Source organism: Procambarus clarkii, chromosome 12, assembly GCF_040958095.1.
Source record: "Procambarus clarkii isolate CNS0578487 chromosome 12, FALCON_Pclarkii_2.0, whole genome shotgun sequence".
Lineage (NCBI taxonomy): Eukaryota > Metazoa > Arthropoda > Malacostraca > Decapoda > Cambaridae > Procambarus > Procambarus clarkii.
Window position 1 is genome coordinate 8,648,565 of NC_091161.1, and position 14,598 is coordinate 8,663,162.

The 14,598-nt window shown below is 47.3% G+C and overlaps 1 protein-coding gene across 1 annotated transcript in view; it reads left to right on the top strand.

The window, feature by feature from the left end:
- The window catches only part of LOC138363856 (cylicin-1-like), a 120,708-nt gene that overhangs the window by 71,893 nt on the left and 34,217 nt on the right, over positions 1-14,598 (top strand). The window contains exon 4 of the mRNA XM_069323217.1: positions 1,579-1,619. Within this exon, the coding sequence (XP_069179318.1) occupies positions 1,579-1,619 (41 nt within the window). The remainder of the gene's footprint in view (positions 1-1,578; positions 1,620-14,598) is intronic.

Below are 14,598 nucleotides of genomic sequence, written 5' to 3' on the forward strand. Positions count from 1 at the left end.
GTGTTCCAGCTGGTGGATCACAGTGTTCCAGCTGGTGGATCACAGTGTTCCAGCTGGTGGATCACAGTGTTCCAGCTGGTGGATCATAGTGTTCCAGCTGGTGGATCATAGTGTTCCAGCTGGTGGATCATAGTGTTCCAGCTGGTGGATCACAGTGTTCCAGCTGGTGGATTACAATGTTCCAGCTGGTGGATCACAAGGTTCCAGCTGGTGGATTACAATGCTCCAGCTGGTGGATCACAGTGTTCCAGCTGGTGGATCACAACGCTCCAGCTGGTGGATCACAAGGTTCCAGCTGGTGGATCACAATGTTCCAGCTGGTGGATCACAGTGTTCCAGCTGGTGGATCACAGTGTTCCAGCTGGTGGATCACAGTGTTCCAGCTGGTGGATCACAGTGTTCCAGCTGGTGGATCACAGTGTTCCAGCTGGTGGATCACAGTGTTCCAGCTGGTGGATCACAGTGTTCCAGCTGGTGGATCACAGTGTTCCAGCTGGTGGATCACAGTGTTCCAGCTGGTGGATCACAGTGTTCCAGCTGGTGGATCACAGTGTTCCAGCTGGTGGATCACAGTGTTCCAGCTGGTGGATCACAGTGTTCCAGCTGGTGGATCACAGTGTTCCAGCTGGTGGATCACAGTGTTCCAGCTGGTGGATCACAGTGTTCCAGCTGGTGGATCACAGTGTTCCAGCTGGTGGATCACAGTGTTCCAGCTGGTGGATCACAGTGTTCCAGCTGGTGGATCACAGTGTTCCAGCTGGTGGATCATAGTGTTCCAGCTGGTGGATCACAGTGTTCCAGCTGGTGGATCACAGTGTTCCAGCTGGTGGATCATAGTGTTCCAGCTGGTGGATCACAGTGTTCCAGCTGGTGGATCACAGTGTTCCAGCTGGTGGATCACAACGACTCAAGAACTCTCAAGTATTACTTATTAACAAAAAAATATTATTTAAGGTAATAATTGTTCTAGACCAGAAATTATAAGACGATATTTAAGAAGGATTTAGAAATCTTTCACTGAAACACCAATCAAAAAGGTTCTGACGGCTGAGTGGACAGCGCTCGGGATTCGTAGTCTTAGGGTTCCGGGTTCGATCCCCGTCGGAGGCGGAAACAAATGGGCAGAGTTTCTTTCACCCTGATGATGCACCTGTTCATCTAGCAGTAAATAGGTATCTTTGAGTTAGACAGCTGCTACGGGCTGCTTCCTGGGGGTGGAGGCCTGGTCGAGGACCGGGCCGCAGGGACGCTAAGCCCCGAAATCATCTCGAGATAACCTCAAGATGACAACACAGCCATGTAAATGTTATTTTCTTGAGGAGATTATCATAATATTGGTGTTCAATGTAAAATTAATTACAATATTAATGCATTTAAAAGCCATTAATGATCATTATTAATTTATTTATTTATTTATTTATTTATTTAGAAAAAGGTACATTGGGGGTTAACAGAGAACATAAAAATTAAGTTGATTTAACATTCTTGTAAAGCTACGAACACGCGTAGCGTATCGAGGAAATTTAATTATACTAAAAGTTGTGATGGAACTAACTTGCCTTTGTTTCTGTGTTCCAGGATTCTGTGTTCGACAACAGCAGTCTTCCCAATGCTGTCGGGTACGTACGGTAATGCTGCATATACTACCTTATGTACAGAAATATATTCCTCCCTTCACCTCCATATATTATAGTAATAGGCATCCATCAGTCTCAGGAGACTATAGAGTTGCGCTCTGGTTGCTGATCTGGAGTGGCCTCTCCAGGGCGCAAAGCCAGGGTAGGTTGATACGGGGCAGAAGCTGTTACCCATGCAGCAGGTCCTCTCTCTCCAGGACACAAAGCCAGGGTAGGTTGATACGGGGGAGAAGCTGTTACCCATGCAGCAGGTCCTCTCTCTCCAGGACACAAAGCCAGGGTAGGTTGATACGGGGGAGAAGCTGTTACCCATGCAGCAGGTCCCCTCTCTCCAGGACACAAAGCCAGGGTAGGTTGATACGGGGGAGAAGCTGTTACCCATGCAGCAGGTCCCCTCTCTCCAGGACACAAAGCCAGGGTAGGTTGATACGGGAGAGAAGCTGTTACCCATGCAGCAGGTCCTCTCTCTCCAGGACACAAAGCCAGGGTAGGTTGATACGGGGGAGAAGCTGTTACCCATGCAGCAGGTCCCCTCTCTCCAGGACACAAAGCCAGGGTAGGTTGATACGGGGGAGAAGCTGTTACCCATGCAGCAGGTCCTCTCTCTCCAGGACACAAAGCCAGGGTAGGTTGATACGGGAGAGAAGCTGTTACCATGCAGCAGGTCCCCTCTCTCCAGGACACAAAGCCAGGGTAGGTTGATACGGGAGAGAAGCTGTTACCCATGCAGCAGGTCCCCCCTTCCCCTCTCCAGGGCGCCTAAAGTCTCCAAAGGAAGGGTAAATGCCAATACGATTGGTTCCAGCGCCGTCGTAGTAACTGTCAAAATGAGTTTGAAGGTAACACCGAACTGCTGTAGGGAGCTCCCGCTCCGGATCACATTCTATATATTAAATTATGTATAGTACATTATATATGTATATTAATGAATGTGACCACATGGAATAATTCAGTTATTCAAGCACGAGTCATGATATTTCTTATGTTCTTCACTAGGGAAAGAAGTTTAACATTCATTTTACATTTCTCATTCATAAACAATAAAACCGTGCATGGTGCGTGACGCCAGAGGACGCGACAGTCTTATCTTGAGGTTATCTTGAGATGATTTCGGGGCTTTAGTGTCCCCGCGGCCCGGTCCTCGACCAGGCCTCCACCCCCAGGAAGCAGCCCGTGACAGCTGACTAAAACACCCAGGTACCTATTTTACTGCTAGGTAACAGGGGCATAGGGTGAAAGAAACTCTGCCCATTGTTTCTCGCCGGCGCCTGGGATCGAACCCAGGACAACAGGATCACCAATCCCGCGTGCTGTCCGCTCGGCCGACCGGCTCCTGGTCTTCACTATAAGCTCACCTCCTTGCACCTGTATAACATATATTACAGAATATACATATATAACATATATAACATTATATTATATTCATCCATGTGTTCACAGAAACATGGATGAATGTAGAACAAAAGAAATATTAGCATAGTACGAAATATGACATTAAAATAATACAAATTATTTCACACTGATGGATTAGACAGAGTAGGAGAATATATATGTCAATGAAAATGGATAATGTAGTATTAAGAACATAAAAATTAAGAACATATTGATGTAATGTAGAACATAAGAACATAAGAGTCAAGCAAATAGGTGCAAGCCTATTGATCCGTATGAGGCTGCCATCATTCATATATTTGTCTAACCTACGCTTGAAACAATTAACGGATCTCACGTGTATTATGTGACCAGATTATTAGTTCCACAAATCCAAAACCCCTGTTACCAAACCAGTATTTACCCAGGTCTTTCCTAAATCTAAACTTGTCTAAGTTATATGCATTGTTCCGTGTTCTATTTTGGGTTGATATTTTATATATATATATATTTTTTTTGATTCACAACTTCTTAGTCTGTCTAAGGAATGTAAATTCTTGGGTTGATATTTTTTTAATTTATATTTTTTTGTTGATACACAACTTTTTAGCCTATTTTGAGAATGCAAATTAAGCTTCCTGAATCTCTCTTGATATGGAAGGCTTCTAATTCCCGAGATTAACTTTTACACGATTTATATATATATATATATATTTTATTAAATATGACCGAAAAAGTAAGATTAATAATTCTAACACGAATTTTCTCAATCTTTCGTACATTATGCTTCACTGTTGGAGGTAAATCAAAAATCACTTCTCCAAAATTCATTTTTATTTCTAGTCTGACGCGACACGGGCGCGTTTCGTAAAACTTATTACATTTTCAAAGACTTCACAAATACACAACTGATTAGAACTTGCGTTTCCCAGATTTTATATCTACATTTGAGTGAGGTGGGAAGGGTGATGTGGCATTACATTTGAGTAAGGTGGGAAGGATGATGTGGCATTAGAGGATATTAATAGGGTATTAAAAGTATCAACACAAGACAGAACACGAAACAATGGATATTGAATAGAAGTGTTTGTAGAAAGCCTATTGGTCCATATTTCTTGATGCTTCTATATTGGAGCGGAGTCTTGAGGTGGGTAGAATATAGTTGTGCAATAATTGGCTGTTGATTGCTGGTGTTGACTTCTTGATGTGTAGTGCCTCGCAAACGTCGAGCCGCCTGCTATCGCTGTATCTATCGATGATTTCTGTGTTGTTTACTAGGATTTCTCTGGCGATGGTTTGGTTATGGGAAGAGATTATATGTTCCTTAATGGAGCCCTGTTGTTTATGCATCGTTAAACGCCTAGAAAGAGATGTTGTTGTCTTGCCTATATACTGGGTTTTTTGGAGCTTACAGTCCCCAAGTGGGCATTTGAAGGCATAGACGACGTTAGTCTCTTTTAAAGCGTTCTGTTTCGTGTCTGGAGAGTTTCTCATGAGTAGGCTGGCCGTTTTTCTGGTTTTATAGTAAATCGTCAGTTGTATCCTCTGATTTTTGTCTGTAGGGATAACGTTTCTATTAACAATATCTTTCAGGACCCTTTCCTCTGTTTTATGAGCTGTGGAAAAGAAGTTCCTGTAAAATAGTCTAATAGGGGGTATAGGTGTTGTGTTAGTTGTCTCTATAGCAGGCGGCTCGACGTTTGCGAGGCACTACACATCAAGAAGTCAACACCAGCAATCAACAGCCAATTATTGCACAACTATATTCTACCCACCTCAAGACTCCGCTCCAATATAGAAGCATCAAGAAATATGGACCAATAGGCTTTCTACAAACACTTCTATTCAATATCCATTGTTTCGTGTTCTGTCTTGTGTTGATACTTTTAATACCCTATTAATATCCTCTAATGCCACATCATCCTTCCCACCTTACTCAAATGTAATGCCACATCACCCTTCCCACCTCACTCAAATGTAGATATAAAATCAGGGAAACGCAAGTTCTAATCAGTTGTGTATTTGTGAAGTCTTTGAAAATGTAATAAGTTTTACGAAACGCGCCCGTGTCGCGTCAGACTAGAAATAAAAATGAATTTTGGAGAAGTGATTTTTGATTTACCTCCAACAGTGAAGCGTAATGTACGAAAGATTGAGAAAATTCGTGTTAGAATTATTAATCTTACTTTTTCGGTCATATTTAATAAAATATGTCTACAGGAAAGACTGCTACCAAAATATACTAATATATATATATATATATATATATATATATATATATATATATATATATATATATATATATATATATATATATATATATATATATATATGTCGTACCTAGTAGCCAGAACGCACTTCTCAGCCTACTATGCAAGGCCCGATTTGACTAATAAGCCAAGTTTTCCTGAATTAATATATTTTCTCTAATTTTTTTCTTATGAAATGGTAAAGCTACCCATTTCATTATGTATGAGGTCAATTTTATTTTATTGGAGTTAAAATTAACGTAGATATATGACCGAACCTAACCAACCCAACCTAACCTAACCTAACCGATCTCTATAGGTTAGGTTGGGTTAGGTAGCCGAAAAAGTTAGGTTAGGTTAGGTTAGGTAGGTTAGGTAGTCGAAAAACAATTATTTCATGAAAACTTGGCTTATTAGGCAAATCGGGCCTTGCATAGTAGGCTGAGAAGTGAGTTCTGGCTACTAGGTACGACATATATATATATATATATACAGTCATCCTTCGCTGAATACATTCAAAGGAACTTATATTCATTTTATATTATGGCGACCAAAATTGAACTGCGTAAGTTGAATGGTGTTTAATAACTGCCAGAAACAGCTAAATAATAACATTATTTTATTCAGCCCTTCCTAATGTTTTGATAGTGTTTATTGAGCAGGTGAGGACCATAGTACATATTCCGACATACAACGCAGTTAAAAAGTAGAAATCGATACTATTGAATTTGGACAAACCGGATAACGATTTTCTACTTATGTTGCAAAGACAAACTAAACTAAACTAACCTAACCTTCCTAGGCCTAATATAGTACATATACTAGGCCTAATATAGTACATATACTAGGCCTAGAAATATTTAAGCTTGGTTTCTTAGCTTAATTTGTTTCGGACTCTATATAAGCTGAATAGTACAAACTTCTACTATCTTATTGCTTAGTACGTCAATATTTGTACTATGGTGAACATAGTTACAAAACGTACTACCTAAGCAGGAGAATGGGTTGTTTTATTGTTAATGCTTCTAGAAATAAATCCCAGTATCCTACTTGCCTTATTCCAAATTCTATCCCCCAAGAACATTTTTGCAATCAGATACTGCAATGTCGATACCATCCAGGTGATATCTGGTAAGTCTGTTATCATTACCTAGCCTCATAACCTCATGTTTATCAGCACTGAAATCTGCTAGCACCAAATTTCTACTCTTTTCTAGTCATGGTGTGCACAGTGATTTCAAATCTACTAATCCAGATTTGGAAATCTTCTGACCATTTTAAATGGCTGTCTAGACCGTCTTCAAATAATTTCGAGTCCTGCTTAAACTATTTCCTCTATAATTTTCGTATCGTCTGTAAATTTGCAAATAATGCATCTTGGGCCTGAATCTAATTCGTTTTTACACGATTTTTTCTAATTCGAATTATGACAATTATAATGTCATAATTCGTTTATATATATATATATATATATATATATATATATATATATATATATATATATATATATATATATATATATATATATATATATATGTCGTACCTAGTAGCCAGAACGCACTTCTCAGCCTACTATGCAAGGCCCAATTTGCCTAATAAGCCAAGTTTTCATGAATTAATGTTTTTTCGACTACCTAACCTACCTAACCTAACCTAACCTAACTTTTTCGGCTACTTAACCTAACCTTACCTATAGAGATAGGTTAGGTTAGGTTAGGTGGGGTTGGTTAGGTTCGGTCATATATCTACGTTAATTTTAACTCCAATAAATAAAAATTGACCTCATACATAATGAAATGGGTAGCTTTATCATTTCATAAGAAAAAAAATAGAGAAAATATAATAAATCAAGAAAACTTGGCTTATTACGCAAATTGGGCCTTGCATAGTAGGCTGAGAAGTGCGTTCTGGCTACTAGGTACGACATATATATATATATATATATATATATATATATATATATATATATATATATATATATATATATATATATATATATATATATAAAGGTTACAAAGCATACAAGACAAATGCCTAAAGGTTATGGATCTCTTGAAGCTCCTCCGCTTCTGGACAGGAACCGAGGACGCAGCAAGCATTTCCCCTCTGGATCGCCACACTGAGACGCTGAAACAAAAAACTGGAAGCCCTTGGGTCTCTGGTGACGTCAATGAGCTTGGAACCCAATTCCTTGAGAAATCCCAAGGCACTCTTGCCCCAGGGGCCATGCGTCTCAGACGCTATGGGAACAAAGAGGTATTGACCTTCCAGTCGCCTGTACTTGAGTGATTTTGCTGTTTCCCTGTGGTTGGCCGCCCCACCTGCTTGATCAGCTCCGAAGTGTACATAGGTGTCAGCCAGGGTGGATACACATGTGTAGTCCCACACCAACTGTCTACCCTCCTTCCATGAGTATATGGTGATGCCATCAGGGCGAAGTGCAGGGAAATCCGGGTTTTGAACCCCTAGGATGCGAGGTTTTCTCTCTGCTGGGCACCCAGCTGAGACGAGGCTTCTCTTGATGATGTCATTGACCTCGTTGTGTCTTGCATGCCAGCCCTTTGTGCTTCCGCAATGCAACCCATGCAGTCCCTATTGGTCTGCTTCCACCCTGTTGCAAATACACTTGTATTCAGTGTGAATTGGGGCACCAAGGCGGGGGGCCACTGCTACACGAAGGGATTCTGGATCTAGGTGCGTGCCCATTGCTGACCTGGGTATTGCCAGGAGGAAGTCTCCTGCATGGGGGGCACGCACTGCTCTGAGGCGGGCTTTCTCCTTGTCTGATGTTGCGACGCTTAGCATGGCATCAGCTACTTTTTCCACTAGAGGGTGGTCCCAGCCGGACTGTTTGTGTTGTTTTGTTGGCTCTATAATGGTTGCTGGGGCTGCAAGAACATCCCACTGATTTGAACATTCAGTGAAAGCAGGATCGTGTATTCCTGCTGAATCTCTCAGGGTTGCAGGTAAAATATCTCTGACGAGGTCGTGCGATGCGTGGGAGGAGGAAAGGAAGGCTGGTAGAGCAATTTGGGAGGCTGTGCGGTCACCAAGGCCGCCGAGTCTTACAGGAAGGGTTGCTTGCTCCCACTGAGAGTCGTCCAAGGGCAGGTTCAGGTTATATATATATATATATATATATATATATATATATATATATATATATATATATATATATATATATATATATATATATATATAAATATATATATATATATATATATATATATATATATATATATATATTCTTGGGTTGGAATCAACACATATGCTGCTGTCTTGTCGACTTTTCTTATTGTTACATCTTCCAGCTTTTTTAGTTGCTTTGCTGCTTCTTTGTGTCTTAATAACCCTCCAGAGGTAGACAGGGTAGGAACTCTTCACCAAGCCCAACCAGACACAGCGAAGGATGTGCTCTACAAGATATATACCCAACTCTACAGCCCCATATAAAGATAGAGCTTAGTCCTCTGTAGTCACTGTCTCTTTAAAACATTGATAATAGGCCTATACATTACACACAGAAATCACAATAGCGTGATGCATCAAATGAACAAATCCACAAGGGCCGTGACGAGGATTCGAACCTACGTCCGAGAGCATCCCAGACGCTGCCTTAATCGACTGAGCTACGACATGGTGTAAGAATTGCAACCAGATTTTCTACTGAACTTACTGGAGCCTGCAGCCTCTCCGAGACACAAACCAGGGTTTTACACAACTCCCCCATGCACTCGAGCTATGTCAATAGGCCGTTCTACCTCTTCGCCCTTACTTCATTACAGGCCTATACATAGGCTGGGCGGGTATAGTGAGGGAAGATGTTGGTTCGGGTTATCTGGGTACCCATAGGCCAACTTCTGACCTTCCCAAGATGCAACCCAAAATAGTTGCCTAGCTCTCAGATACCTATTAATTACTAGGTGAATAGTTGCAGCAGGCGGAAGGAAATATGGCCAAACGTTTTGCCGTGCTTGGGAATCAAACCCGAGACCTTACTGTTGGGAACTGACGGCGTTGACTGCACTACAAATATAAACATGATATCGTGCAGAGGATTGCTCTGGTGCAAGATAATGTTATCTTGCAAGATAATGTTAGCTCTGTGTGTAGTGTCTGCCTGAATGTCACCTCTATGTTTTACATACATACAAGAGTTTACATTCTTGTAAAGCCACTATTACGCGTAGCGTTTCGGGCAAGGTCCTTAACCCTAATTTCCCCGGAATACGACCCGCCGAATCGTTTAACAACCAGGTACCCATTCACTGCTGGGTGAACAGAGGCTACAGTTAAGGATTGGCGCCCGGTCAATCCTCCCCGGCCAGGATTCGAACCCAAGGCAAGGCGCTTGCGAAACGCCAGGCGAGTGTCTTACCACTGCGCCACGGAGACTGCATGTCATCCTCACCTCACTTAATGAACCTTAAGAAATAATTGCTTGCACTGCAAACAAAAATTTCCTCAACCAGCAACACTGCAGAGCTTCTTCTTGACGAAGCCTGCAGTGTCGTGCCATATCTTCCTTAATTTGCTTCCCACTGCAGAGCGGATTCCTCCCTCACGAACGCAGAGCCGGCGCCACGGGCCGCGGGGCCAGATTCACGAAAGCACTTACGCAAGCACTTACGAACGTGTACATCTTTCCTCAATCTTTGACGGCTTTGGTTACATTTATTAAACAGTTTACAAGCATGAAAACTGGCCAATCAACTGTTGTTATTGTTATAAACAGCCTCCTGGTGCTTCGGAGCTCATTAACTGCTTAATAATTGTAAACAAAGTCGCCAAAGATTGAGGAAAGATGTACACGTTCGTAAGTGTTTGCGTAACTGCTTCGTGAATCTGGCCCTTGGCAAGAGGATTTCTCGAGTCGGTGCTGGTGTTGATCGTCTCCTTCCGTACTGTTTCTCCAACTCATCACTTATTCATGTCAGCCATGGGCTTCACGCTACTAGCAGCTGAAGGTCGAGCCAGACGTCATCAGGGAATCGATCCAGCATATTTTGTCCTGACTAGGATTGTTGAGCCACAGGGTTTGTTTACGTTCGTCAGGTGGTGGGCGGGGCGACTGGGAATTCTGGCCAATGAGCGCTTGGTATAGTGACGTCATAAAGGGAGAATGATGCAATAATAATTAGTAATTTATTTATGAGATTATTTCATGTTAATAAGATGTTAATAATAGTAATACATGGTCTATGATTAGTTTAGGAATTCAAAGTGTCTTGGTATACACACAAATATGAGAGTACATACATACACACATACTCAGTTGACTGACGCTTGAGCGGCAGTACCAAAGAGCCAAAGCTCAACCCCCGCAAGCACAAATAGGTGAGTACTCACGGTCCTTCAAGGGCTTCGTGGCTGAGTGTACAGCGCTCAAGAGTCGTAGTCCTGAGGGCCCGGGTTCAATTCCAGGCCGAGGTAGAAACAAATGAGCAGAATTCCTTTCCTCTGATCCACCTATTCACCTAGCAGCATATAGGAACCTGGGAGTTACACCGCTGCTACAGTGTTGGGGATGCGTGTGTACGCTGCTTCTGGGGATGTGTGTGTACGCTGCTTCTGGGGATGTGTGTGTACGCTGCTTCTGGGGATGTGTGTGTACGCTGCTTCTGGGGATGTGTGTGTACGCTGCTTCTGGGGATGTGTGTGTACGCTGCTTCTGGGGATGTGTGTGTACGCTGCTTCTGGGGATGTGTGTGTACGCTGCTTCTGGGGATGTGTGTGTACGCTGCTTCTGGGGATGTGTGTGTACGCTGCTTCTGGGGATGTGTGTGTACGCTGCTTCTGGGGATGCGTGTGTACGCTGCTTCTGGGGATGTGTGTGTACGCTGCTTCTGGGGATGTGTGTGTACGCTGCTTCTGGGGATGTGTGTGTACGCTGCTTCTGGGGATGTGTGTGTACGCTGCTTCTGGGGATGTGTGTGTACATGTGTTAGAAACAAATATATGTAGTGGACATAATAGAGGAAAACAAAGACGGGTAAAAAGGCGGGATGCAAGAGCTAATAGCTCGATTCTGCAGACACAGATAGTAAACACACACAGATAGTAAACACACACAGATAGTAAACACACACAGATAGTAAACACACACAGATAGTAAACACACACAGATAGTAAACACACACAGATAGTAAACACACACAGATAGTAAACACACACTTGAAGGAGAATCAGATACATGGATGGAGAGAGAGACACAGATGAGTCAGTGAAATATCAGAAGTAAATTTCTTATTAGAGACACGATTATAAGGTAAGAGAATCGATTAAATACTCATTTATTATGTACCCTCATCCCGTGGGCGGTGGTGGACCCCATATCCATCCCGTGGGCGGTGGTGGACCCCATATCCATCCCGTGGGTGGTGGTGGACCCCATATCCATCCCGTGGGCGGTGGTGGACCCCATATCCATCCCGTGGGCGGTGGTGGACCCCATATCCATCCCGTGGGCGGTGGTGGACCCCATATCCATCCCGTGGGCGGTGGTGGACCCCATATCCATCCCGTGGGCGGTGGTGGACCCCATATCCATCCCGTGGGCGGTGGTGGACCCCATACCCATCCCGTGGGCGGTGGTGGACCCCATATCCATCCCGTGGGCGGTGGTGGACCCCATATCCATCCCGTGGGTGGTGGTGGACCCCATATCCATCCCGTGGGCGGTGGTGGACCCCATATCCATCCCGTGGGCGGTGGTGGACCCCATATCCATCCCGTGGGCGGTGGTGGACCCCATATCCATCCCGTGGGCGGTGGTGGACCCCATATCCATCCCGTGGGCGGTGGTGGACCCCATATCCATCCCGTGGGCGGTGGTGGACCCCATATCCATCCCGTGGGTGGTGGTGGACCCCATATCCATCCCGTGGGCGGTGGTGGTCCCCCATACCCATCCCGTGGGCGGTTGTGGACCCCATACCCATCCCGTGGGCGGTTGTGGACCCCATATCCATCCCGTGGGCGGTGGTGGACCCCATATCCATCCCGTGGGCGGTGGTGGACCCCATATCCATCCCGTGGGCGGTGGTGGACCCCATATCCATCCCGTGGGCGGTGGTGGACCCCATATCCATCCCGTGGGCGGTGGTGGACCCCATATCCATCCCGTGGGCGGTGGTGGACCCCATACCCATCCCGTGGGCGGTGGTGGACCCCATATCCATCCCGTGGGCGGTGGTGGACCCCATATCCATCCCGTGGGCGGTGGTGGACCCCATATCCATCCCGTGGGCGGTGGTGGACCCCATATCCATCCCGTGGGCGGTGGTGGACCCCATATCCATCCCGTGGGCGGTGGTGGACCCCATATCCATCCCGTGGGCGGTGGTGGACCCCATATCCATCCCGTGGGCGGTGGTGGACCCCATATCCATCCCGTGGGCGGTGGTGGACCCCATATCCATCCCGTGGGCGGTGGTGGACCCCATATCCATCCCGTGGGCGGTGGTGGACCCCATATCCATCCCGTGGGCGGTGGTGGACCCCATATCCATCCCGTGGGCGGTGGTGGACCCCATATCCATCCCGTGGGCGGTGGTGGACCCCATATCCATCCCGTGGGCGGTGGTGGACCCCATATCCATCCCGTGGGCGGTGGTGGACCCCATATCCATCCCGTGGGCGGTGGTGGACCCCATATCCATCCCGTGGGCGGTGGTGGACCCCATATCCATCCCGTGGGCGGTGGTGGACCCCATATCCATCCCGTGGGCGGTGGTGGACCCCATATCCATCCCGTGGGCGGTGGTGGACCCCATATCCATCCCGTGGGCGGTGGTGGACCCCATATCCATCCCGTGGGCGGTGGTGGACCCCATATCCATCCCGTGGGCGGTGGTGGACCCCATATCCATCCCGTGGGCGGTGGTGGACCCCATATCCATCCCGTGGGCGGTGGTGGACCCCATATCCATCCCGTGGGCGGTGGTGGACCCCATATCCATCCCGTGGGCGGTGGTGGACCCCATATCCATCCCGTTGGCGGTGGTGGACCCCATACCCATCCCGTGGGCGGTGGTGGACCCCATACCCATCCCGTGGGCGGTGGTGGACCCCATACCCATCCCGTGGGCGGTGGTGGACCCCATACCCATCCCGTGGGCGGTGGTGGACCCCATATCCATCCCGTGGGCGGTGGTGGACCCCATATCCATCCCGTGGGCGGTGGTGGACCCCATATCCATCCCGTGGGCGGTGGTGGACCCCATATCCATCCCTTGGGCGGTGGTGGACCCCATATCCATCCCGTGGGCGGTGGTGGACCCCATATCCATCCCGTGGGCGGTGGTGGACCCCATACCCATCCCGTGGGCGGTGGTGGACCCCATACCCATCCCGTGGGCGGTGGTGGACCCCATATCCATCCCGTGGGCGGTGGTGGACCCCATATCCATCCCGTGGGCGGTGGTGGACCCCATATCCATCCCGTGGGCGGTGGTGGACCCCATATCCATCCCGTGGGCGGTGGTGGACCCCATATCCATCCCGTGGGCGGTGGTGGACCCCATATCCATCCCGTGGGCGGTGGTGGACCCCATATCCATCCCGTGGGCGGTGGTGGACCCCATATCCATCCCGTGGGCGGTGGTGGACCCCATATCCATCCCGTGGGCGGTGGTGGACCCCATATCCATCCCGTTGGCGGTGGTGGACCCCATACCCATCCCGTGGGCGGTGGTGGACCCCATACCCATCCCGTGGGCGGTGGTGGACCCCATACCCATCCCGTGGGCGGTGGTGGACCCCATACCCATCCCGTGGGCGGTGGTGGACCCCATATCCATCCCGTGGGCGGTGGTGGACCCCATATCCATCCCGTGGGCGGTGGTGGACCCCATATCCATCCCGTGGGCGGTGGTGGACCCCATATCCATCCCGTGGGCGGTGGTGGACCCCATATCCATCCCGTGGGCGGTGGTGGACCCCATATCCATCCCGTGGGCGGTGGTGGACCCCATACCCATCCCGTGGGCGGTGGTGGACCCCATACCCATCCCGTGGGCGGTGGTGGACCCCATATCCATCCCGTGGGCGGTGGTGGACCCCATATCCATCCCGTGGGCGGTGGTGGACCCCATATCCATCCCGTGGGCGGTGGTGGACCCCATATCCATCCCGTGGGCGGTGGTGGACCCCATATCCATCCCGTGGGCGGTGGTGGACCCCATATCCATCCCGTGGGCGGTGGTGGACCCCATATCCATCCCGTGGGCGGTTGTGGACCCCACACCCATCCCGTGGGCGGTGGTGGACCCCATACCCATCCCGTGGGTGGTGGTGGACCCCATATCCATCCCGTGGGTGGTGGTGGACCCCATATCCAT